Here is a 25,330-nt window from a genome sequence, read left to right as displayed (position 1 = left end):
TCGCCTCCCCTTGCCGCCGCCGCCGCCGCCGCCGCCGCCGCTGCCCGTGCCGCTGCCGCTTCCCGCGGCCTGGGTCTCCCGCCGCCAGCATGCCGCACGCCTTCAAGCCCGGGGACTTGGTGTTCGCCAAGATGAAGGGCTACCCGCACTGGCCGGCCCGGGTGAGGCCGCGAGGGAGATGGGCCAGGCGACGGGGGGTTGGGGGTGGGGTGGGGCAGTAGGGGCCCCGGGCCTGAGGGACCCGTGCTCCCGGGGTCTGGGGGACTCCGGGCCCGAGGAACCCGCGCGCCGGGGGTCTGGGGGGACCCGGGCCTGGGGGACTCGCGTGCCTGGGGGTCTGGCGGTCCCCGGCCTGAGGAACCCTCGCGCGGGGATTGTGCGGGAACCTGGGCCAGGAGAGGTCCCGGGCCTGAGCAACCCGCGCGCTGGAGGTGCGGGGGGCCCGAGCCTGGGGGACCCGCTCTGGGGGTCCCAGAGCCGAGAGGTATGGGGTTGAGGGACCTGGGGCCTGAGGAGCCAGGGTTCAAACCGGAAGGAGTTTGGTGGGTGTGAGGGGAGCTGAGGAATCTGGTATTTGAGAAGAGGGTTCAAACGAATGGGAAGGAGGTTCTCCAGGCTGAAGGACCTCTTTATGGGGGGCAACAAGAAGCCAAGTTCTGAGGGGCTGGGGGTCCTCAGCCACGTATGAAGGGGGCCTAGGGATAAGGGCTCCAGTAAGGGAGAATGGTTGAGGGTCAAGGTTGAGAGGTGCTCAGCAGGACCAGGGCTGGAAATAGGGCTGGGTGCTGTGTTCACAAGGTCGCTGGAGCTGAGGGGACTGGATCTGAAAATATGGGGCATCAGAGACCGGAGATTGGAACAAGACTTGTTAGGGGGACCCTGGGAACTGGTGCCGCCCGTCCCCCAGGACTCCCCCGCCAGACTCTGGTGGAGGAAGCTGGTGGGGGCACAGGGTGGAGGGAGGGCTTGGGGTGGGTGGAGGCATGCTTGAATCAGAGGCCAGCCACGGGGACTCAAGCTGGAAAGAGAGAGCCCCTGAGGGAGGGGGCTGGGCCCAGGGGACTTTAGGGATCCCCTCTGGAGGAAGCTGGGATCCAGAGGACCCAGATGATTCGAGGGGTCCAGTTCTGAAGGGAGTCTTGAGCGTGAGTCTCAGAACTGCAGAGTGGAGTTTCAGGCACTGTCTGTGGGGCAGGCCAGTGTGGAGGAGGGACCAGGAGGTTGTTGCCATCCCCAGGTCTAAGTCGCCCCAGGACTGAGGTTGGTGGAATATGCATGTTAGGACTGAAGGAATTTGGAGGGGGAGGCAGTAGAAGCATGAAGCTGAAGGCTCGGCTGGAACACAAGGAGCTCAGGAGTTGCCTGGGCAGTATTGTGGGGTGCCTGGAGATTTCATCCTCGTTCCCTGCCAGACCCTCCCTCCCTCTGGGTGGAAGTAAGCAGGAGGGCATCACACAGAGCTGGGCGTTTGGTTGCAGAGAGGCCGCCACAGGATGCCAGGAGTGGGCTCAGGGACTGCTAACTAGGCAGCCCTGAGCGTGGTCCTTAACAGGTGGTGCCGCTGAGATGTCTGTGCCTCAGGCTCAGAGGCGGGGCCTGGGTGAGGTCAGAGCAGAAGCGGGCCTGGAAGGCATGGCAGGCTGGTCCTCAGGGTGATGGAGTTTGGGGATGCGTCTGTGCAGGAGCGGGATGCTTGGGATGGGTGTTTGGGGCCCAGGGCCCAAGGACTTTGAAAAGTAGCCCAGAGAACTGAGGAAGGAAGCTGGGTGAGGGGGGCAGGGAAGGTTCCAGCAGCTCCCAGGCTTTGAAGAGGACGGGAAGGAATTAATGGGGACCAGAGAACCCACCCTAACCTGATTTGCTCGGGCTTACTTTCTTGGAAGCACCAGAGTGATAAAACTTTACGGGCACTTCCCTTCCTCCCAGAGTACCAGCTTCTCCCTCTCCTCCGCGCCCCCCTCCAGCTGGCTCTCTTAAGCCCAGAATGCTTCCAAGCACCTGATTGGAAGGGAAGGGGCTGCTAGCCTCCTGTGGGGAGATGACTGACAGCTGCTGGAGCCCATGGGCCTATAGGGAGAGGGTGGGACTTCCTGGATGCTCGGGGCCTGTCTCCTGCAGCCCACCCCCCACCCTCTGCATCCTTGGAGCTGCCAGCTGCAGCCTCTGGTAGACTGATCACCGATTGCCTCTTTGCGGGAGGGGGTCCCGTGGGAGGGTCTTGGGAGTTCACAGAAGCTGGGCTTGGCCCCAGCCCCTGGCTGCTCAGAGGACCGTATTTGGCTTTGCCCGGGTGAAATAACTACCTTGGGGGGAGAGAGAGCACCCTGGGGGGAGCGGACAGGTATGCAATTGGGGGGGGCACGTTGCACAGAAGAAGGCAGATGCCTAATTGGAAGGTGATGCGTCTTCCTCTGTTGAAGGCTCCCCTCCTCCCAGCGTGCTTTCCCCCAAATAACTTGGCTGTTTTCCTGGTCACTTCCTGGGTCAGTGGGTGAAGCTGTCCCCCACCCCCCAGCCACCCCCTGACTGGCCTCTCACTGCAGATCGATGACATCGCCGACGGTGCTGTGAAGCCCCCGCCCAACAAGTACCCCATCTTCTTCTTTGGTACCCACGAAACGTAAGTGTCCCCCGCTGGGTGTGGATTTTTCCCAGCTGTTGCCTCCCGGGGTGGCCTGGCTCACCTGGGCTCGGCCCGTGGTTCTTTTCTCCAGAGCCTTCCTGGGACCCAAGGACCTATTTCCCTACGACAAATGTAAAGATAAGTACGGGAAACCCAACAAGAGGAAAGGCTTCAATGAGGGCCTGTGGGAGATCCAGAACAACCCCCATGCCAGCTACAGTGCTCCTCTGGTGAGTCGGTGCCGGGGGTGGGAGGCTGGCGGGGGTCTGCGGAGCCCAGGTCAAGCAGGCACTCGAGCACGCTGGGGACCAGAGGTGGTCTTAGCTTGTCCCACAGAGAAAGGAGAGGCCTCTGGGACAGGGCTCCTCCCGCTGGGCGCCGCTGTTGTTTGGGGCCTCATCATTCTCCATGAGGGCAGTCCTGGGCACTGTCGGGGTTGGAGCAGCATCCCTGGCCCCACCCACTCGATGCCAGGAGCTCCTTCTTTACCCAGTTGTGACAACCAAACACGTCTGCAGACATTGCCGAGTGTCGGGTGGAGGGGTGCAGGATCCCCCCTGGTGAGACCCACTGCTCTAGGATTAGCCTGAATGTGAAACGGCATCGTTAGAGCTCCTAAGAAACCTTTTGTTTTCTAAGGAGAAAAATTTTTTTCCTTTCAGTAATACCCTTTCCTTCCCCCATTACTGCCAGATTTCAAACTCAGAAAAAGGCTGTAGGTAGTAGACGTGAGAGCTCTTGCTCAGGTGGGAAAGAGTGCTAAGAGTCACAGAGATGACATTCTCAGTGGCAAATCAGTGTCTGGAAACAATCAGGGAAAAGAGGGAATTTAGAGAAGTTGAAGTTAAATTCGTAAAAAAGCCGTGGAAAGCTGAGGAAGGATGGCAGAGGGGTGCCTTGCTCTGGGTGTTTTGGGGCGAGGTGCAGACAAGGGGAGTCGCGGGGAGGTGGAGTAGCCTGGCCTCAGCAGGGGTGGGCTCCAGGTGGGCCGGGAGACCTGGCGAATTGACTGCAGGGCTCGGAGCTCTGCTGTTAGGGAAGAAACGGACTTGCCATGTGGTCTGTGGGCAGGGAAGCGGGAGTCGGAGAGGGTCTGGTTTGTGTGAGAGAAGGACCGAGTAGTTTTGTAGCATCTGGTCCTGCTTGAGAACTCGGGGTCTCAAGATGGTCTGGGTGTGCCTCTCCTGTGCCTTCCATCTACCCATCGACCAGGCAAACACTCCTGTGTAGACCCCGGCCGCACGCATGCCATGTGCTGCACTAGGGACCAGGAATCCTAGGTGATGCAGACACGCCTCTTGCCTTCTGGGAGCTCACGATCTAGAACCTGGGGTCCGTTCGAGAGCTCTCTCCAGTGCTGAGGGTTTGGCAGCCTCTTCTCAGGGGTCCAGGCCCACGTTTCATGTGTGTGGTCTTTTACCTCCCGTGGTGGGTCTGGGAGCTGGACGTTCCCCCTGCTTTGGTCCCCACCGTCTCTCCAGGCTTTGCACATTCCCCACTTGGGTAAACGGATCGGAAGTTGCTGAAGGTAGCTGAGTTTCATGAGACCGTATTCTGGCCCCAGCTCAAGTGCTGGTTAGTCTCGTCCTAAGCTTATTGCCTCCAGGTGAATCATCACACCATTTAATGTTTATTACTCACCCTCAGCCTGTGAAGTACCACATAGATGCCTGCCCTCAAGGAAATGAAACTCAAAAATGGTGTAACCTTGGGGCTTCCCTGGTGGCGCAGTGGTTGAGAGTCCGCCTGCCGATGCAGGGGACACGGGTTCGTGCCCCAGTCTGGGAAGATCCCACATGCCGCAGAGCGGCTGGGCCCGTGAGCCATGGCTGCTGAGCCTGCGCGTCACGAGCCTGTGCTCCGCAACGGGAGAGGCCACAACAGTGAGAGGCCCGCGTACCGCAAAAAAAAAAAAAAAAAAGGTGTAACCTTGACATTAAACCCGCCCCATACAGACTCCCCAGGTTGAGAAGTAGGTATAGGTGTGAGAGCATATTACTGCTGTTTGGTTCTCTGACCCATCTGTGCCTCCAAAAGAACACTGGGTTAAAAATGCAGATCCCTGGGCCCCACCCCGAGAGGTTTAGGTGTGGTAGTTTAGGGCTGAGGCCTGGGCACCTTGAGGTGGTTCATCCCCCGAGTTATCTAGACGCTTCTAATGGAGCCAGTCCACAGCAGGCTTTTGGAAGCACCGCTTGGAGGGTGCCCAGGCAGTCTGTCTTTTCATCCTATAAGGTTTTACTTTAGTTTTACGTTTCGAGTGGGAGTACAGACTCCTGGTACAAGACTGAAAAGTACAAAAGGGCGTACGGTGAGGGATCAGCCCTGCCTCGCGGCCGTTCTGTTTAAGTTTCCTCTCAAGGTAGCCCTAGCTACCAGTTCCTTGTGTGTCCTTCCAAGATTCTTTGTTCACATAAAACCCTACATAGCTTGCTTTTTTGAAGCATGTAATGCTCCACTTGGCTTTATTCCCCCAATTGGTCTCCCTCATCTGTGCAGAGAACAGCTTCATTCTTTTTGACAGCCTTAGCTCACTGTGCTCCCACCAGGAGCGTACGGCAGGGCCTGCCAAGCCAGGAGGTGGAAAAACGGTATCTCAGTGCGGTTCCAGCTATATCCAGTAATCCCAAGATGGGCTGGGTAGGTGGAATCTTTTCCGTCTTACAGCTGAGCACGCTGAGGCCCGGAGTGTTCGCTTGATTGCCGGGAAGGACCCAGCTAGAACGTGAGGCCTCAGAGACCTGGACCAGGGTTTTTCAACTTCTCTCCCTCTCCGTGGGGCGTCCTAGGCCCTGTGGGCTGTTGAGCAGCATCCCTGGCCCCACCCACTCGATGCCAAGACCCTCCCCGCATCTTGAAAATTTGAATGTCTCTAGACATTGCTAAATGCCCCCTTGGGGAGAGAATCATCCCTTGTTGAGAAGGATTGACCTAGAAGGATCCCAGTTGATACATCCTCATGACCTGATAGAGGAGGTAAAGGGACCTGTCCCAGTAGCTGGTTCGAGCTGAGCTGGAACTAAAATCCAGGCCTCCCGTCTCCCAGGCTGAAGTTCTTTTCTGGTCGGTACAAGCCAGGTGGGTTCCTGGAGGGGCAGGTGGGCACGGAGAAGGACCTCTACACATGGATCCTGGGGTAAGAGCCCTGCTGTGTGGATGCGTGGACCTGGGTTCGAGGCCTGGCTCTTCCTCCTGTTCACCATGTTCTTTGGGGTTTGATTGACGTCACCTCTCAGAGCCTCAGTTTCCTCATCTAAAACAGAGGCTCAGGGTACGACAAGCTCTCACGGGGCTGTTGGGGGAACACGGTGAGCCAGTGCACATCAGGCACCCGGCACAGGGGTGCAAGGTGTTGGCGACCGAGGGGGCCAGACTGGGCCTGACCTTCCCTTTCCACCTCTGTCACCCTCCCGACCCATTAAGACAGTGAGAGGGGGCTTCCCTGGGGCTCCAGGGGTTAAGACTCTGCACTCCCAATGCAGGGGACACGGGTTCAATCCCTGGTCGGGGAACTAAGATCCCGCATGCTGCACCGTGAGGCCAAAAAAAAAAAGAGAGAGAGACAGTGAAAGAGACCAACACTCATCACTCATCTCACTCAACCAGTGGGTCTCGGGATGGTTGCAGGTCAGCTGGCTCTTGGCCTTTATTTCCTGGTTCCTCTCCGAGCCACCAGTGTTCCCGTCCTCCAGACGTCTCCATGGGGATCGGATTTCCCAAAACTTTTGCTGGCAGGTAGTTAGGTCTCATGGGCCGAGCCCAGGAGATGCAGAGTTCCTGGCTTTATCCCCAAAGCACAGTGCGGGGCAAGTCACTTACCTTCCCGGAGACCTTGTTTGCCCACTTATGGAACATGCCCACTCGTCCCAGTCGCCTCCCCGGCTGTCGAGGCGCACATCCGGCCACAGTTGGTTGAGCGCTTAGCAGAAGCAAGCTGGGGTTTGTAACAGGCAGTAGCTGTGTCCAGTGGGCCAGGCTTCAGGGCCCAGCAGAGCTGGCTTGCACCCCAGCTCTGTCGCTTAGTCGCCGTGTGATCTGGCTCCATCACGCCGCCTTTTGCCTCGTCTGCAGAGTGAGAATGACAGCTCCCCACATGTTACACGGAGAGAGATGATCCCTCGTGTCTGCTAGCTCTCACTGCCACGAGGCTGACTCCGTTCCTCCCGCAGACGATCAGCAGGGTCCTGGACCCTCCATTTAGTCATTCACACTCCAAGCTGCTGTTTCCCCCGTGAAGAACCGGGGACGTCCTTTCCCTTCTCCACTCACCAGGGGTGCCCCAGAGAAAAGTGACGCCCCGGAGGAGAGGCGTGAGGGAAATCCACCTGAAAGTCTGATGGTTCTCTCTCAGTGTTTCAGGTTTGGGGCTTCACCTACTTCGTGTGGCACTTTTTACCCTTTTTTTTTTTTTTTAAATTTTTGGCTGTGCCACACGGCATGCCAGATCTTATTAGTTCCCCAACCAGGGATTGAACCCATGCCCCCTGCAGTGGAAGCACGGAGTCTTAACCACTGGACCAGCAGGGAAGTCCCTGTGTCATATTTTAGATCCCACATATAAGTGATATTGTATGGTATTTGCCTTTCTCTTTCTGACTTACTTTGCTTAGTATGATAATCTCTAGGTCCATCCATGTTGCCGCAGATGGCATTATTTCATTCTGTTTTACGGCTGAGTAATATTCCAATGTGTATACGTACCACATCTTCTTTATCCATTCATCTGTTGATGGACATTTAGGTTGTTTCCGTGTCTTGGTTATGGTAACTAGTGCTGCTGTGAACATAGAGGTGCGTGGATCTTTTCGAATTATAGTTTTCTCTGGACATATGCCCAGGAGTGGGATTGCTGGATCATGTGGTAGCTCTATTCTTAGTTTTTTGAGGAACCGCCATATTGTTTTCCATGGTGGCTGCAACCACTTTACATTCCCACCCCCACCACAGTGTAGGAGGGTTCCTTTTCCTCCACACCCCCTCACTCTGGTCTGCTCACGTGGCCGTGGTCGGTCTCCCACTAGATTGTAAGCTCCCCAGGGGCAGGGCCACGTCTGGGCGCTCCCACCTCCCTAGCACAGTGCCTGGCACCTGGCTGCTGCTCACAGATGGCAACTCAGTGTGTAGACGAGCCCGGCACGCGGCTAGCACAGAAGTGCGATCTACGCGTCTGCTATGTTTGTGGCTGTTAGCGCCTGAGCAGGCACTGTGGCTAAAACAGAAACAAGTGCCTGGAAGTTCGCGCCCAGAGGTCCTGTCCTAGGTCATTTTCCTCCTCATTAGTAATTGCAATAATAATCATGTTTACAAAAAGCAAACCTCGATGGACCTCCTGCCAGTCTGGGCACTGTCCTCAGTACATGCCACTTCTGTCTCACCCTCGCCACAGCCCTGTGAGGCCAAAGTGGTGTCGGCCCCATTGCTCAGATGGGGGATGAGGCGCACAGGGGCTTAAGTCACTGGCCCAGGGTCTGCCCTCAGATCCTGCAGTGCTTGAATCCTAGTGGCTAGCCCACATGTGCCCATCTCGCCCTGCCGCATCAGTCCTCAGAGCTTTCTGTTTTGTTTTGTTTTTTAATATTGTTTGGCCGTGCCGCACGGCGTATGGGATCTTAGTTCCCCTACCAGGGATTGAACCCACGCCCCCTGCATTGGGAACACAGTGTCTTAACCACTGGACCGCCAGGGAAGTCCCCCTTGGAGCTCTCTGAGCCTCAGTTCCCGCATTTGGAGAGCGAGCAGGCCAGACCCTGACACTTGAGACCCGGCCAGTGGCTGCTGCCCTGTGGGCCACGCCTGGTGGTGACCTGCTGTCTCTGTCCCCACCCCCAGCCGGTGAGCTCCTCCGACAGTGAGGCCCCTGAAGCTGATCCAGCAGTTGGCAGTGAGGATGACGAGGACCGGGGGGTCATGGCGGTCACAGCCGTGACCGCTGCAGCCGCCAGCGACAGGATGGAGAGTGACTCGGACTCGGACAAGAGCAGTGACAACAGCGGCCTCAAGCGGAAGGCGGTGGCCTTGAAGGTAGGGGCGCGGGGGTGGGGCGGGCACAGCCGGCCTGTGGGGGGCTATGGCCCTCCCTGCTCCCTCCACAGGTTCCGTCTGGCCGTCTGCTCTTCTCCTTCTCCGGCCTTTCCTTCTTTCGGTTTTTAGTACATTCACAAAGTTGTGCCAGCATCCCCTCTGTCAGTTCTAGAACTTTCCATCACCCCAAAAAGAAACCCCGTCCTCACTGGCAGTCCCCCCACATCCCCACCCTCATTCCCTAGTACCCAGGAATCCGCCTCTGTGGAACTTGTCTGTTCTGGACGTTTCGCATCAGTGGAATCACACACTGTGTGTCCTTCTGTGCTGGCTTCTGTCACTGAGCGTCGTGTCCTCAGGGTCCATCCACGTGGTAGCGAGTGTCAGGGCTTCTCTCCTTTTCATGGCTGAGCGATATTCCCGGGTATGGCCCGACCACACTTTGTTTATCTGTCATCTGTTTATGGACGTTCAGGTTGTTTCCACTTTGGGGCCATCACAGATAACGCTGCTGTGAACATTCGTGTACAAGTTTTTGTGTGGATGTGAGTTTTAAGTTCTCTTGGAGAGATTCTCTTTCCTGCCTTTTTTCCCCTCTCCTCTGCCTTTTGACTGCTTCCGAATATTTGGGTGCAGAATGAAAGGACCGGGACCTAGCAGCAAATTCTTTTGATAGAGTAAGGCATTGTTTTTATGATTTTTAAAAATAACATTTGCTTTTGGTTCCATTTATAACAATAAGCCATGCTCATCGTAGATAAGTTAGAAGATGTGAAAAGCATAAAGAAGCCGGTGAAAAATGCCTGAACTATCTGAGGGGGTTTCTGCGCCAAGGACTAGAAACATCCTGATGTGTTTCTCTGTGATCTTGTGTGTGCCTCACGGGCGGGGTGGGTATGTAAAGTATGGAATTGGCAATCACGCACGTAATGTGTCTTGCTGTTTTTCCACCTAATAGATGAGCATTTCCTTGTCCTTAAACGTTATGATTATTTTTTAATACTTTATTTATTTATTTATTTATTTATTTATTTGGCTGTGTCGGGTCTTAGTTGTGGCACGCGGGCTCTTCGTTGTGGCATGCAGACTTCTCTGTAGCTGTGGCACGTGGGTTCAGTAGTTGCAGCACGTGGGCTCTCTAGTTGTGGCGTGTGCCGGCTCTAGAGCGTGCAGGCTTAGTTGCCCCACAGCATGTGGCATCTTACTTCCCCGACCAGGGGTTGCACCCCCGTCCCCTGCATTGGAAGGAGGATTCTTTTTTTTTTCTTCTTCTTTTTTCCTTTAACATCTTTATTGGAGTATAATTGCTTTACAATGTTGTTAGTTTCTGCTGTATAACAAAGTGAATCAGCTATATGCACACGTATATCCCCATATCCCCTCCCTCTTGCGTCTCCCTCCCATTCTCCTTATCCCACCCCTCTAGGTGGTCACAAAGCACCGAGCTGATCTCCCTGTGCTATGCGGCTGCTTCCCACTAGCTGTTTTACATTTGGTAGTGTATATAAGTCCATGCTACTCCCTCACTTCGTCCCAGCTTACCCTTCCCACTCCCCGTGTCCTCAAGTCCATTCTCTACGTCTGTGTCTTTATTCCTGTCCTGCCCCTAGGTTCTTCAGAACCTTTTTTTTTTTTTTTTTTTTTTTTTTTTTAGATTCCATATATATGTTAGCGTACGGTATTTGTTTTTCTCTTTCTGACTTACTTCACTCTGTATGACCGATTCTAGGGCCATGCACCTCACTACAAATAACTCAGTTTTGTTTCTTTTCATGGCTTATTCCATTGTATATATATGCCACATCTTCTTTATCCATTCAACTGTCAATGGACACTTAGGTTGCTAGAAGGCAGATTCTTAGCCACTGGACCACGAGGGAAGTCCCTGGCATCGTTTAAAAGTCCCTGTTGTTTCTGTTTACAGTTACTGAAGGAGTTAGAAATATGTTGAAAATAAATGCCCCCCCATCCTACCCCTTAGGTATTAACCACTACTTGTAGGTTAGTATGTATTCAGGTTTTGTTTTTTGGGAGTTTTTGGCCAACTTTGCATTAAATGAATCTGTCATTATTACAACACCTTTCCCCCACACTAGGGAGGCATTTAGACGACCTCTTCCCTCGTAACCCAGCACCCTAGCTGGGAACACACCTACTGGTGTTCCTTTCCCCATTTTGGGGGGTGTGGCTATGGCTTTCTGCCGGGTCAGCTTTGTGCTCTCTCTAGTTAACGTTCTTTTGTCGCTGTTTTTCTGTGTGTCCACCATCTCTTCACGTGGTCTCCCTCTGTGCATTTCTGTGTCCTAATCTCCTCTTCTTATAAGGACCCCAGTCATATTGGGTCAGGGCCACCCTAATACCTCATTTTACTTTAATTATCTCTTCAAAGACCCATCTCCAAATAGTCACATTCTGGGGTCCTGGGGGTCAGGTCTTCATTGTATGCGTTTTGGGGGAACACAGTGCAGCCCATCGTACCCTGGCCTTGGTCAGGCCCCGGAGGAGGTGAGATGCTCTCAGTAAGTGCTTGTGACGAGAACCAGCGAGTCTGGGCTGTAACGGGACAGAGGCAGAGGTGCATCGTACCTAAACCCACACCCTGACGGGGAGGACCAGGCGTCAGTGGGCCGAGATCTGTGTCCAAAGCTCAGTCCTCTTTGCCTCCTCAGTCCTTCCTTTATACAGTTTCTTAAATTGGCTTCTTTGAGTGAGCATCTGGGAGTCTGTGAACCCCTGAAACCTAATTCGGAATTGTATGTGTGTGTGTGTTTAAAAAATCTTTCTTATTGAGGTGAAATTCACATAAAAAAATTAACCGTTCTGAAACGTACAACTCAGTGGCATTTAATAGAAGTGGTGCAACCACCACCTCTATCTAGTTACAAAACATATGTGTATGTGTTTTTCTGGGGAAAGGATCCCTGGTTTGTATTCTTTATTTTTTTTAATTGTAGTAAAATACACACAACATGAAATTCATCATCTTAACCATTTTTAAGCACACAGTTCAGTAGCATTTTACATTCACACCGTTGGGCAACCATCCCTACCGTCCACCTCCAGAACTTTCTCATCTTCCCAAACTGAAACTCTGTCCCCAGGAAACCCTGACTCCCCCTCCCCCCGGCCCCCACCATCTACTTCCTGTCTCTGTGGATCTGACTCTCTAGGGATCTCCTGTGAGTGAGTGAGATCACAAAGTATTTGTCCTTCTGTGTCTGGCTTCTTTCACTGAGCATCATGTCTTCTAGGATCAGTATTCCTGGTTTTTATCAGATTCTCAAAAGGGTCCCTGCCCTCCTCCCCCCAAAGTTTCCTGAGCACATGGGCTTTCTCAGTTGCTGATGTGTCCGGGCTGCTCCCCTTCCAGATGTCGGTCTCAAAACGAGCTCGAAAGGCCTCCAGTGACCTGGATCAAGCCAGCATGTCTCCATCCGAGGAGGAGAACTCGGAAAGCTCCTCCGAGTCAGAGAAGACCAGTGACCAGGTGAGCAGCTGGCCGGACCCTGGGCAGGCACCCAGGGGGAGGGATGCACGGGGTGGGGGGGCAGGGGGGGGCGAGGGGTGGCCGGCCGGTGGGCAGCACGTCCAGCTCCCTTCTCTCTGCCCAGGACTTCACCCCCGAGAAGAAAGCCGTGGTCCGGGCCCCACGGCGGGGTCCCCTTCCAGGAAGGAAGAAAAAGGTACGGGTGTTTTATTTTGTTCCCACACACCGGCCGGTGGAAGCTCCTCAAGCATCTCCCCACGGTCACCAGCCACCGTCTGAGGTCGGGGTCAGTCCGTTTTGGAGGAGGGGAGGCTGTAGGCCCCAGGGAGACCCCGGGGCCCGCTGACATCCGCCTCCACCTTCACTCATGGCTTTGGCCCATGGTTTCCAAGCGCCGTGTGCACGGAGCACCTCCCCGGAGCAGGAGGCCGCTGCTGCCCCCGAGAGGGCCTTAGAGGCCGGTTTGGAAAACGGGATGCTGGCATCGGAGGGGGGCAAAGCACTCTGAGGGGCCCCATGAGAGAGAGAATGCACGTGTGCGCGCACCCGTGTGCAAGTGTGATGTATGTGCGTGTGTGTGTGTTGTGCGCAGGCAGGCATGTATGAGCGTGTACAAGTGTGTTGTGTGTATTGTGTGTACACAAGTATGTGTGCATGAGCGTGTGAGTGTGGGGTGTGTGTGTGTGTCCAGGGTTCTGGGCCAGACGAAGGGCTGTGGGTTTGGGCCGGGTGGGGCGCTGCAGGCACGCCTGGGGCTACCCTCGCCCTGGCTGCTCTCACCTCCCCGGGCCTCCCGCAGAAGGCGCCGTCAGCCTCCGACTCGGACTCCAAAGCAGAATCGGACGGGGCCAAGGCTGAGCCTGCGGCCGTGGCGAGGTCGGCGTCCTCCTCCTCCTGCTCGTCCTCCTCCGACTCGGACGCGTCCGTAAAGAAGCCTCCTCGGGGCAGGAAGCCAGGTAGGCCGGCTGGGGGGTGCTGCCCTGGGCCTGCGCCTGGCCTGGCGGTGGGGGGGGGGGAACGCCCACCGAGAGACGCGGGAGAGGCCACCCCGCCCCCGCTCTTCCATAGCCGAGAAGCCTCCCCCCAAGCCCCGTGGGCGGAAACCGAAGGCTGAGCGGCCACCGACCACCTCGAGCAGCGACAGGTGGGTGCGGGGCCCTCGGGGCGGGGGCGCGGGCAGGCCGGGACGGGAGCCCTAACCGGCCCGCACCCTCAGCGACAGCGACGAGGTGGACCGCATCAGCGAGTGGAAGCGCCGGGACGAGGAGCGGCGGCGCGAGCTGGAGGCGCGGCGGCGCAGGGAGCAGGAGGAGGAGCTGCGGCGGCTGCGTGAGCGCGAGAAGGAGGAGAAGGAGCGGCGGCGCGTGCGGGAGCGCGGGGAGGCGGCGCGTGCGGGCAGCGCCGGCAGCAGCGGCGACGAGCTCAAGGACGATGACGAGCCCGTCAAGAAGCGCGGCCGGAAGGGCCGGAGCCGGGGCCCCCAGTCCTCCTCCGACTCGGAGCCCGAGGCCGAGCTGGACAGAGAGGTGCGTCCGGCGGTGTCCGTGCAGCAGCCGTTGTGTGCGGGGCGCCAAGCGGTCAGGGAGACACAGAGAGCCCGCTGTTAAGGAGCTGACACTTGAGGGAGGGGGACAGGCAGCGGACCACCTGAGGATGGTGTGTGGTGCCAAGGAGATGGAAGCCAGGGCAGGGTGTGAGCTGCGGGGGCGAGATCAGGCGGGCAGCCGACCTTAAGTAAGGATCTGAATGAAGTGAGAAGGTATCTTGGGGAGAGGCATTCCTGGCCGAGCGCACGGCCCGTGCAAAGGCCCTGGGGCAGGACCGTGCCTGGTGTGTTGGAGGAACAGCCAGGAGGCCCGTGTGTCTGGAGCAGAGTGAGCGAGAGGGAGGAGGGGAGGGCAGGGAGGGGAAGGGGGAGGTCGTACAGGGCCTTGTGGAGGACTTGGGCTGTTACCCCAAGGGAGGTAGGTGGGACCCTGGAGGGCTGTGGGCAGAGGAGGGGTGGGTGCTCACAGGTGCCCTCTGGCTGCTGCGGGGGAACGGCTTGTGGGGTAAGCATGGGAGCAGTTCGGCCTCTGGTGCATGTTGGTGGTGACCCTTGGCACCGTGTGTGACCACAGGGCGTCAGCTCCCTGTCCTCCTGGCTCTCACAGGCCAGCCTGAGTCCAGGAATCCGGGCCCCCCGGGCCCATCGCCTTCTGGTCCGAGCCCAGGATCCCACTCGATAGGGGTGGGGGAGCCGAACAATGCCCTGTTCTCTCTCCACTGCTCTCCATTTTGTCACAAAAGGGGGACCAAGTTCCCTGGCACAGGAGGTGTGTTGCTCGGCAAGAGGAGTGCAGTGGGGCTGCCCCACTGTTGGGTGATCCTTTCAGACCCTGAGAAGCTGCTGCCCGGGGATGGACTGGACACGGGATCCATCCTGCCCAGTCTATCAGCTCCCATCAGGCGAAGGTGATAGCAGGGAATGTCACACTGTGTCTCTAAGGGAACAGCTCAGGGGTCTGGCTGGGGCAGCCCCACGCCGCCTGCCGCTCCAGCCCCTCCCTTTCTCTGGTTGCTACAGGTGAAGAAATCAGCGAAGAAGTTGCACCTGCAAAGCACAGAGCCCGCGCGGAGACCCAGCCAGAAGGAGAAGAGAGGGCGCCCCGAGGAGAAGCCCCGGGCCAGGTCCGTTCCCACACTGCCACTCCTCCCATAGCCCCCTGGGGGTCCCCACATCTCAAGGGAGGGCCCCAGCTTCTAAATTCAGTCTTCGAGACTGAATCCAGTTGAAGTGTCTGGTTCTTGGGGCCCCATCAGGTTATGCAGGAGTCACTGCCAAGGTCTGTGGTCCTTCCCCAGAGCAGGCCTCTCCCCCCAGGGTGACCCTGCTCCCAGGGGACACCGGGCAGTGTCCTGGGACATCTGTGGTGGTCACGTGGGGGCAGTTCCTGGGATCCAGTGGGTGGAGCCAGGGAGGCTGCCCCTCTCCCCACAGTGCCCAGGATGGAGCCCCACAGAGGATGACCCGGCCCCCGTGTCGCCAGTGCTCAGGGGGCGAGACTGTCCCCAGACCAGTGGTTCTCAGGCTTTTTAAAGTCCAAGGCCCACTGAGGTGGGAGCACAGAGCCCATCTCCCTGCCCACTTTCTATGTGGAATCCCAGCCATCAGTGAACGAACCTGCCCCGTGGGAATATGGCAGCCTGGCTGCCGAGCAGGATGTAGACTCGAAGGCTCGGTGACACACCAGCTGCCGTTTCCCGGCATCATATCAGAGTAACTCATGTGCTGGGGTCTGCGTAACTAGCCACTCGCCCTTAACCGCCTGTTTAAAAAAAAAAAAAAAATTCTGGGCTTTCACATTATTTACTTCCTAGAGGAAGGGTTATGTCTTGGGTCCCCTCGGGTGCTGCCCTAGACCAGGTCAGGCGGGCCTTGAGCCTCCTCCTCCCAGCCTCCCGGGCCTCCTGATGGTTTCCTTCTGCAGCGGCCATGGGTCCCCCCACAGGCCCCCGGCCCTCAGTGGGGACATTGGTCAGGGGCCTTCTAAGGGCGCGACTCTCCACAGGCCCGCGAAGATGGAACGGACCCGGAAGCGGTCGGAAGGGTTCCCACCAGACCGGAAGGTTGAGAAGAAGAAAGGTGAGGGGCCAGCTGCCCAGCCCTGGTTGCAGCCTGAGGTCGCCGAATGGGAGGAGGGACGGCCCTGGAGGAGCCGGCTCCCATCACCAGGGACCCCGCTCAGGCCTGGGCGCTGCGTTCTCTCTTGGCCACAGAACCTTCCGTGGAGGAGAAGCTTCAGAAGCTGCACAGCGAGATCAAGTTCGCCCTGAAGGTTGACAATCCGGTGAGACCTTCCTCGGGGTGCAGAGGTCATGTCTCAGTTCCCCTGCCCCCTCATCGCTCGAGCTCCCTTAGACGTCTGGGGACGCTGAGGCAAAGCCAGGCCGCACGCCAGGGCAGGGTCCTTGTTCACGTGGGCGCCCACCAGATAAGGGCCCAGCTTGGCCTCCTGGGTGCAGTGCTCTGCGTTCCCACCAGGTGGTGCCACACGAGGCCCCAAGACCCTTCGAGTTCTGGGTGCTTCACCACTGTCCCCGGGGCTCCCTGTTGCTCAGCCCAGGGTGTCCTTCTCTGCCCTCTTGGGCCCCCTAGAACCCCCGCAGCTAGGCGCTGACCCTCCTCGCTGCCCTCGCTGCCCTGCAGGATGTGAAGAGGTGTCTGAACGCGTTAGAGGAACTAGGGACCCTGCAGGTGACCTCACAGATCCTCCAGAAGAACACGGACGTGGTGGCCACGTTGAAGAAGGTGCGGCGGGAGCCCAGGGGTTGAAGGGGCTGGTGGTGGGGCTACGGGTCTGCTTGGGGCGCTGGGCTTCCGGCCACGGCTGCCTGTGGTCAGCGAGGAGGAAGCCGTGCGCACGGGAGGCGCTGCGGGGTGCGGTGATGGGGGAAGGTCTCGGGCGGGGGGTGAGGAGGCTGCGCCCCCTGAGCCAGGCCTCTTGGTGGGCCAGATCCGCCGCTACAAGGCCAACAAGGAGGTGATGGAGAAAGCTGCGGAGGTCTACGCCCGGCTCAAGTCTCGGGTCCTGGGACCAAAGATCGAGGCCATCCAGAAGGCGACCAGAACTGGGCCGGAGAAGGCCGAGGAGATACTGGCCGGAGAGGAGGCCCCTGCGGAGAGGGCAGAGGACGAGGCGAGCCCTGGTGAGGAGCTGGCGGGAGGGCGCCGAGCAGACTGCCCAGGTGGCGCCATCTGTCGGCACTCGCTGCGCAGGCTGGCTGTGTCCCCAAGGCAGCTGGTGTCTGGGCCACACGCCCCTGTGCTGCTCATAGGCTCCATCCAGACCCTCAGAGCCAGGTAGCAGGGGAGGCTGTGTGTGTGTGGCCAGGTGCGCGAGCGTTTCTGGGACGGGCGGTCGCAGAGGTCTGGGAGGGGAGGGCCACAGGTGGGCTGAGAGGAGCAAGGGCGTCTGTGGTGGGGACAGTGGCTGCGGGGACAGGAGAGCGTTCCTTCCTGCTGGGGTCATGCGGTCCTGGTGAGAGATGTTTGGAGCAGCCCTTAAGACCAGCACCGAGAGGGCTTAGCCGAAGCCGAGGCTGCCCGGGGGAGAGCACAGAGGGGGCGTCTCTCCTTACGTCTGTTTGGACACGGCCGTGGCAGGCTTTTCCCCGGTGTTGCCCACGGCCATTCGTTTACCGGCCCCTCCCATCTCCAGGCCGTGTGGACGGGCCAGGGGCCGGCTGGAGGAAGAGCCCCACGCAGCCGCGGACCCCGCGTGTCCGGTGGCTCGGGGGTGCGGGTGAATTCAGGTGCACAGGCGAGTGCTCGCACGCTGCTCGCTCTCTGCAGGCAGGTTGCCCCACAGCGTCCCACGAGCTTCTCTCCCCACAGATCTCTCGGCCCCTGTGAACGGCGAGGCGACGTCCCAGAAGGGGGAGAGCATGGAGGACAAGGAGCCGGAGGAAGGACAGAACTCAGAGGAGGGGCCAGGGGGCGGCTCCTCTGAAGAGCCATCACACAATGAGTAAGTGTCGCTGGGGCCGCAGGGGCGACTTCCGGAGAAGGCAGCCCGGTGTCTGAGCTGCTCCCAGTTGGGTAAGGCCCGAGGGACATCAGTCTCCCGCACGCTGACTGACCCCCAGGCCCCTCGGAGGGAGCTCGGGGCTCGGGGCCGGCTGGCCTGGGCCTGAGCTCTCGGAGGGTGGCTCCCTCCTGACACCCGCCACGGGAGCCGGGGCTGCAGGCAGGCAGGGGGAGGTTGGGGGCGAGGGCTGTTGGTCGCTGTAGGTGGAAGGAAGGAGACAGACGGCGAGGGGCCTGCTCACCCCTGCCCGCCCGTGCTGTCCTCCACCAGCAGCGCGCGGGAGGGCCCCGACCTGGACGGGCCCGGGAAGGAGCGGCAGGAGCGAGAGAGGCTGCGGGTGGACTCGGAGTCCCTGGACGACGAGGACAGCTGAGCCGGGTGGCCCGTGGCTGGGCCCCGCCGCCACTCGCAGCTGCCCCGAGGCCTGCCTGGCTCCTTCCCGGCACCCAGGGAACAGAGAACTGTTGGGGAGATGCTGTGTTGTTCGTATTTGTCCCCCTGGGTTTTTTTTCTGCCTAATTTCTGTGATTTCCAACGGACATGAAATGACTATAAAGGGTTTTTTTAATGAAAAAAAAAAGTTGCTTTTATTGGCTTGGTTTTCTAGCATGACTGGTTTGCAGTTGTCAAGGGGCCGTCCAGGGACAGAGGGTTTTAAGCCATAGGGTCACCGTGAGCAGCGAATATGAATTTGGTTCTGACGGTGCTCCAGGCCCTGCAGGGCTGACGGGGGCAGTGAGCAAGGCCTTTCCAAAAGTACCAGGAGGGATGCTGAGGGCTGTCTGTTGTCATCGATGTGCACAGGGCGTGGGTGTTGGGGGCAGCCCTCGCTGTGTGACGTGGGCCGAGTGACGCCCCACACTCTGGGCTTCTCTGTGCTCACCTGTCGCTTGGATTCAGATGGGGGATGTGTGTGCGGCGCCCAGCCAGGCACCTGCACGTGGCGGTTGCTGGTTAAACGGTGGCCTCGACCGTGTATCCCCTGTCCTGCCGGTGGCTGAGCCCCTCTGTCCCGGCTGAGAGAGAGGCGTGGTGTGGTTTTGCTCCCTGGGCCTGGCGTACTGCCCCCGCCCCCTGCCCCGTTTGGTTTGGTTTGGTTTGGTTGGATTTGAGGTTGTCGCTGAGCTCGGTTTCCATGAACGACTGTTTCCAGTGTCACCCCCTCCGATGGCTGTCCGTGATGGGGAGTGAGGAAGGAAAGGCTCGGGGAAGTTCTCGGACTGGTCCCCGTGTCTTGCCTCGGCCAGCTCCTGTGGCGCAGGGCCCCTTGTGGCCCCTGGCAGCCGTGGTGACCCTCTGGGGAGAGCTGGCCCATCCGTCCCGGGGCTTGGAGCACCTGGTGATTTCTGAGAAGCAGGGCCGCTTCGCTTCCTCCGTCAAGGAGGCGGCCAGATAGGGGGGCTGCAGGCGTGGAAAGGGGGCGCTTGACAAGCCTCGGGCCGCGGGACTTCTGATGCAGCAGCTCCCTCAGCATCTCCCGGGGCCCCGGGGAGCAGGGGGACTGGCCCTCTGTTGTCCCACCTTCCCATGTGCAGCCCACCTCGCAGGGCGCCCCAAGGATCCAGGGAGAGCACGGCGGGAAGGAAGGGGCCCTTGTCCAGGGGCTGCTGGTCTCTGGCCTGGAGCACGTGACTGAGACCTGAACGTGTGTCGAGCACGTTTTTCTGTTTGGTTTTTTTGGCTGCGCCTTGTGGTTTGTGGGATCTTAGTTCTCCAACCAGGGATCCAACCCACACCCTCGGCAGTGAAAGCACAGGGTCCTTACCACTGGACCACCTGGAGTCCCTCGAGCACATTTTGTCACGTGCTCCCTAGGGCCCCATCCCGTGTGAGGGAGCCCCTTTATTCCTTCATCGGCAGCCTCTGGGCCCAGGGACCTGAGAACATCATCTGTGGGGTCCTTGTGATCACCCAGGACCAGGGGGCGCTGCCGGGTGAGTGGGCTGCAGCAGGAAGGGACATGTACTCACCCCACCCCGCCCGGACAGTCCGGTCCTCAGCTGTCAGTGGCTGCTGCAGCTTTGCCTTCATGAAGCCCCTGGGCCAGGCCGGGGGTCGGCAGAGGCGGTGGGGGCCTACCTGCCTCAGGATGATGGTGGCGTTCTGGTACCTTCGGGCATGCGCTGTTTGCTGAGGGGCGTGGGCTTTCAGAGCGAGGACGGAGCTGCCTGGAGCCCAGGATGGAGGAGCAGGGCCGCCTGCCAAGCTGGTATAGCTAGAGGGCCCAGGCTGGGGTGGAAGACCCCCCCCCTCAGAGATAAAAGATGAAAGGGCCCTACTGGGGGTGCTGAGTGGAGAACCTTCATGACAGGCACAACTCCCCTTCTTGTTCCTAAATGAAGCACTTGCTTGAGATGTTCAGGTGAAGCCTGGGCCCCCCCGCCGGCTTCGAGGGTCTTAGCCGCCCTGGGCTCCTCGGCCAGGAGAAGGGCCAGCCGTGCTCAGGGAGAAAGGTGGGGTGCCAGCCGGCAGGGCCCGGAGCTTCCGGGGGTTGGGGCTGGTTTCGGGTGGGGGAGGGGCGCCTACAGCTGCTGCCCATTGGGGTGCAGGGTGAAGGGCCCCACCAGCCAGCTGAGTGGAGGGCTGTGCTGCACGGTCTCCAGCAGCTGCTCCAGCCCCTGCCACGCCTGGCGTACGCCCTGGCGGCTCTGGGCCAGGCGCTCGGCTGGCAGCTCCGCCACGGAAGCGGCAGAGGAGACAACGCTATGGAGCTCGCAGAGGCTGTGCCGCGCCTGCCTGAGCTGCCACCGGAGCTCGGCGGGGAGGCCCTGGAGGCCGGAGGCCAGGCTGCTGTAGGCCACATGGAGCTGCTGGACAAGGCTGCAGACCCTGGACAGAGCCCCGGCGGCTGGCACCTGTGGGTGGAAGGAGGGAGGTGAGCGGGGCTGGAGGGGAGGGGCAGGAGCGCCGGCCCCCTGGTACGCACCTCTTGGGCGCCGGCTTGGCTGCTCAGGTCCTGGTCCGGCCACGGCTGCCGGTCTGGAGCCTGCTGGGCCTTCTCAATCTGGAAAGAGCCCAGCAGAGACATGAGGCCTTCTTGGCAGGGACCTCCTCAATACTCCCCTGGGGGCGGCATTCCCAGGCCTGGCCTGGAGCTTCGTGTCTACCTTTCCTGTGGCGTGGTGGAAAGGTTTAGGGCCAGCTGCACCAGGATGGTTCACGTAAAGAGGCAATAATCCAAATTCCTCATCAGGTTGTCAGGGAGCTCAGCAGAACAGCAGGGGCACCATGTCGCACCCCAGCTCAAAATCCTCCCACATCTCCCAGTGAGTGGCCTTTGGACCGAATCCAGTTCCTCACCATGGCCTGTGTGGCCTGCTCAGGACACCTGCAACCTCACCTCCTGCTGACATCCCGCTGTGCTCCCTGCTCAGGCCACGCTGGCTTCCTTTTGTCCCTCGAGCACGTCAAGCATGTTGTTGCCTCAGGGCCTTTGCACGTGCTGCCCACTCAGCCTGAAACATGCTTCCTCTGGCCCAGTACGGTGGCCCCCCCGGGCCCGCCCTGCCAGATCTCCGTCTCTCCTCAGAGGCCTATCACTGTCGAGTTACCGTGAGTTTCTTTGTTGTTTATCTCCCAGCCTTGGGTGGGAGCTCTGTCAGGACCTTTTTCTCCTTGCTTTTTGGGTCCCTAGCACATAGGAGCCCCCCACCCACATTGACTAATCTTCCTTTATCCTCCTGAGAGCTCAGCAAGTGGACCAAATGTTGACTCCAACTTTCCATCACCCTCCCAGCTCTTAACCCCGGCGACTCCATCGGGGGGCCTACTAGTCATCTCCAGGTTACCCTGTCCAAGACCAAGCCTTAATGTTCACCACCCACCCACCCAGGGCGTTTCTAGGTGTCCCCTGCTAAAAGTCCCCGAGGCCTCATAGGGTCTTTTCTCTCTCTCACGTCTCACACCTAAGCTGGTAGGTCTGCTTTGGAAACACATCCAGAACCCAACTGCCTCTTGCCACCGCCGATGCTACTCCCAAGGCCCCCCTCAGCATTTGCCAGGATTTTTGCAGAAACCTCACTCATTTCGTGGCTCTGGCCCTTGACCCTGGTGGCCTGTCCTCCCCACAGTAGCCAGAGGAATCCCCTTAAATAAAACCTCTGTTGCATCAGGCCAACCCTCAGCCCCCAGTCCTGGGCGCTGCGGGGTGTGGAGCAGCCTCCCTGCTCCCACCCACTCAATGCCAGGAGGCCCCCCCCCGCTGGGGGACCACCACAGACATCCCCAGGCATGGCCCAGTGTCCCCTGGGGGCACGACTGCTCCGTTGAGACCCTCTGGGTTGGAGCAGTGGTCCTCAAATCGCGGCTCACCACAGACCCCTGGGGCACTGACGGAAAACAGATGCCTGCGCGCATCCCAGGGATCCCCACTCAGGCAGCATGTCTGGGTTCCTCGCCACCTGTGTAGATGGGGCTGTTCGACACTGACGACCCGTGACCTTGAGAACCTAGAGGTGCTCAGACCTGGGGGTCCATCACCGTCTGCATCAGCCACAGATGGGAGGCCACTAAACTTCCTACCGCAGGCAGGTCAGCCCCAGCACCCGCAAGGAGCCAGCGTGGGTGTCAGTGGTGCTGCAGGGGGAGAAAGCCTGGGGCGGAGGGGTGAGTGGGGCTGGCGAGAGGGCATGACCCCGCTGGCTCCGTGCCTGTCCCCACGGTGGTGTTCAAGTCACCTTCCGCTGGGCCCTTCCTTGCATCACTGAACCCCACCCAGATCGCATCGGTTCCCCCTACCCTGTCAGCGCCTTCACTTTACCCTCCCCTGCCGCCGGCCGCCCTTCTGCTCCTTGGAACACACCTAGCTTGTTCTCAGGCCACTGTCTGTCCTTGCGGTCCCCACTTTCCACACGACTTGGCTCAAACAGACACGCTCCTGCCCTGCCCCTCTCTGCATGACTGTCTTGTTTCCCTCTCTGCAACCCCGTTGGTGGCAAGTATTGGGTCTTGTGTCCATCTTCCTCCCTGGAATACAAGCTCCTTGAGAGCAGACCCGTGACTGAGTGGCCGACGGCCATTGTCTACTAGGTGCTCAGTGTGTGTCTGTCGAGTCCCCCACGTGTGGCTGAGGAAGGCACTGGTGGAAGGGAGGGCTCTTACCAGCCAGAAGGCGTCCTCGAGCTGGGCCAGCACGTCCAGGGCCTGGAACTGGCCTTGCTGCAGGTGGCTCAAGGCGTGCTCGAAAGCCCGCTGGCGGAAGCTGGGGTCCAAGTCGCCCAGACGCACGAAGTAGCTGCTTTGGTCGGCCATGGCCTCCCTCAGCCGGGGCTGGGAGGCAGCCAGCTGAGCTGAAAGGGAAGACAGGGTCGCTCAACCCGAGAGGCCCCTCGGGCGTCAGGGGCATGCGTTGTACAGACGACCGGGCCCCTGGGAGCTGGGACCAGCCTGTCTTGTTCTCACCTTGCTCCTCGGCGCTCATGGGCTGGAAGATCTCCCCCAGCTCCTCCAGTGTGTGCCGGAGTGTTGCAAAGCCCCGGGCTCCTTCCTGGCTGCAAGTGGTGGCCCCAGGCCCTACGTCATCCTTGCCCAGGGCGGCCTCTGGGGTGAAGGTCACCTCAGCTGACACGAGGCCCTTGGTATTAGTGGTGGCTTTCCCAGCAAGGTCCAGGCGTGCACACAGAGTGTCCGGGGGCCTGGAGACCCCACAGGACTGAGCCTCATGAGGGTTCAGGATGGTTTGTTCTCCTTCATCTGGGGCTCCGGAAGTGGCGAGTCCACCAGAGGCAGCATCCTGGGAAACAGGTAACCAGTTCTGGATGGTTCCGAGACCAGTCTGCACACCTCCTCGGGCCACGTTCCCTACCCTGGTGAGCCCAGTGGACACGGCGTCTTTGGTGCCGGTGAGGACAGCCTTCGAGGTGTCCAGACCCCACTGGGCAGCAGCATTGGCCACGTTCACGGCACCAGCCATGCCACTGGAGATGGTGTTCCTTGTGCCAGCTGAAACATTTGTGGTTGTATTCAGCCCAGTTTGCAAAGCCCCTGTAGCCACATTCACTGCCCCAGTGAGCCCTGTGGACACTGCATCTTTGGTGCCTGTCAGGACGGTCTTGGTGGTGTCCACGCCTATCTGGACGGTTCCTTTGGCCACACCCATTGCTCCAGTGAGTCCAGTGGACATTGCATCTTTGGTCCCTGTGAGGACGGTCTTGGTGGTGTCCATGCCAGTTTGGACGGTGCCCTTGGCCATGTTCATTGCCCCAGTGAGCCCAGTGGACACTGCATCTTTGGTGCCTGTCAGGACGGTCTTGGTGGTGTCCATGCCCGTCTGGACGGCCCCCTTGGCCACGCCCATTGCTCCAGTGAGGCCAGCGGACATTGCATCTTTGGAGCCTATCAGGACAGTCTTGGTGGTGTCCATGCCAGTTTGGACGGTGCCCTTGGCCATGTTCACTGCCCCAGTGAGCCCAGTGGACACTGCATCTTTGGTGCCTGTGAGGACAGTCTTGGTGGTGTCCATGCCCGTCTGGACGGCCCCCTTGGCCATGCCCATTGCTCCAGTGAGGCCAGCGGACATTGCATCTTTGGTGCCTGTCAGGACAGTCTTGGTGGTGTCGACGCCGGTCTGGACGGTTCCTTTGGCCACGCCCATTGCGCCAGTGAGTCCAGCGGACATTGCATCTTTGGTGCCTGTCAGGACGGTCTTGGTGGTGTCCACGCCCATCTGGACGGTGCCCTTGGCCATGTTCACTGCCCCAGTGAGCCCAGTGGACACTGCATCTTTGGTGCCTGTCAGGACAGTCTTGCTGGTGTCCACGCCCATCTGGACGGTTCCTTTGGCCACACCCATTGCTCCAGTGAGTCCAGCGGACATTGCATCTTTGGTGCCTGTCAGGACAGTCTTGGTGGTGTCCACGCCCATCTGGACAGTGCCCTTGGCCATGTTCACTGCCCCAGTGAGCCCAGTGGACACTGCATCTTTGGTGCCTGTCAGGACAGTCTTGCTGGTGTCCACGCCCATCTGGACGGTTCCTTTGGCCACACCCATTGCTCCAGTGAGTCCAGCGGACATTGCATCTTTGGTGCCTGTCAGGACAGTCTTGGTGGTGTCCACGCCCATCTGGACGGTTCCTTTGGCCACACCCATTGCTCCAGTGAGGCCAGCGGACATTGCATCTTTGGTCCCTGTGAGGACGGTCTTGGTGGTGTCCATGCCAGTTAGGACGGTGCCCTTGGCCATGTTCACTGCCCCAGTGAGCCCACTGGACACTGCATCTTTGGTGCCTGTCAGGATGGTCTTGGTGGTGTCCACGCCCATCTGGACGGTTCCTTTGGTCACGCCCATTGCCCCAGTGAGTCCAGCGGACATTGCATCTTTGGTGCCTGTGAGGACGGTCTTGGTGGTGTCCACGCCCGTCTGGACGGTGCCCTTGGCCATGTTCACTGCCCCAGTGAGCCCTGTGGACACTGCATCTTTGGTGCCTGTCAGGACGGTCTTGGTGGTGTCCACGCCTATCTGGACGGTTCCTTTGGCCACACCCATTGCTCCAGTGAGTCCAGTGGACATTGCATCTTTGGTCCCTGTGAGGACGGTCTTGGTGGTGTCCATGCCAGTTTGGACGGTGCCCTTGGCCATGTTCATTGCCCCAGTGAGCCCAGTGGACACTGCATCTTTGGTGCCTGTCAGGA

At 59.2% G+C, this 25,330-nt stretch overlaps 2 protein-coding genes across 4 annotated transcripts in view; one reads left to right on the top strand and one right to left on the bottom strand.

The window, feature by feature from the left end:
- Positions 1 to 5: 5 nt before the first annotated feature.
- Positions 6 to 18,281, top strand: HDGFL2 (HDGF like 2). 3 transcript variants are annotated; one of them, XM_027085427.1, is made up of 16 exons: positions 6 to 161; positions 2,544 to 2,620; positions 2,715 to 2,853; positions 8,453 to 8,644; positions 12,015 to 12,131; positions 12,256 to 12,327; positions 12,931 to 13,087; positions 13,200 to 13,275; positions 13,348 to 13,657; positions 14,698 to 14,801; positions 15,683 to 15,756; positions 15,891 to 15,961; positions 16,321 to 16,422; positions 16,628 to 16,820; positions 17,509 to 17,641; positions 17,975 to 18,281. In XM_027085427.1, the coding sequence occupies exons 1-16, from the start codon at positions 90 to 92 to the stop codon at positions 18,072 to 18,074; spliced, it is 1,989 nt and encodes a 662-aa protein (XP_026941228.1). In that variant the 5' UTR covers positions 6 to 89; the 3' UTR covers positions 18,075 to 18,281. The 3 variants fall into 3 exon arrangements, with proteins under 3 accessions (XP_026941228.1, XP_026941227.1, XP_026941226.1); XM_027085426.1 differs by having other exon boundaries at positions 7 to 161; positions 12,934 to 13,087; positions 17,972 to 18,281; XM_027085425.1 differs by having other exon boundaries at positions 7 to 161; positions 17,972 to 18,281.
- A 106-nt stretch (positions 18,282 to 18,387) lies between these two features.
- PLIN4 (perilipin 4) overlaps positions 18,388 to 25,330 on the bottom strand; it is an 11,656-nt gene continuing 4,713 nt past the window's right edge. Inside the window, 4 exon segments of the mRNA XM_027085424.1 lie at positions 18,388 to 20,556; positions 20,628 to 20,705; positions 22,802 to 22,989; positions 23,102 to 25,330. The exon segment at positions 23,102 to 25,330 is cut by the window's right edge and continues 9 nt beyond it. Coding sequence (XP_026941225.1) covers positions 20,224 to 20,556; positions 20,628 to 20,705; positions 22,802 to 22,989; positions 23,102 to 25,330 — 2,828 coding nt within the window. The 3' untranslated portion in view covers positions 18,388 to 20,223.

The sequence above is a fragment of the Aethalodelphis obliquidens genome, unplaced genomic scaffold (genome assembly GCF_003676395.1).
Source record: "Aethalodelphis obliquidens isolate GAN/ISIS:26980383/991018 unplaced genomic scaffold, ASM367639v1 scaffold53, whole genome shotgun sequence".
Classification (NCBI taxonomy): Eukaryota; Metazoa; Chordata; class Mammalia; order Artiodactyla; family Delphinidae; genus Aethalodelphis; species Aethalodelphis obliquidens.
Note: the sequence above shows the minus strand (reverse complement) of the source record. Positions and strands in the feature narration are given on the sequence as shown.

Coding starts and splice junctions, on each gene's coding strand:
- HDGFL2 (XM_027085425.1), top strand. CDS start 90: ATGCCGCACGCCTTCAAGCCCGGGGACTTGGTGTTCGCCAAGATGAAG. Junction 12,132..12,255: donor CAGAGAAGACCAGTGACCAG/GTGAGCAGCTGG, acceptor CTCTCTGCCCAG/GACTTCACCCCCGAGAAGAA. Junction 16,821..17,508: donor AGAGGACGAGGCGAGCCCTG/GTGAGGAGCTGG, acceptor CTCTCCCCACAG/ATCTCTCGGCCCCTGTGAAC.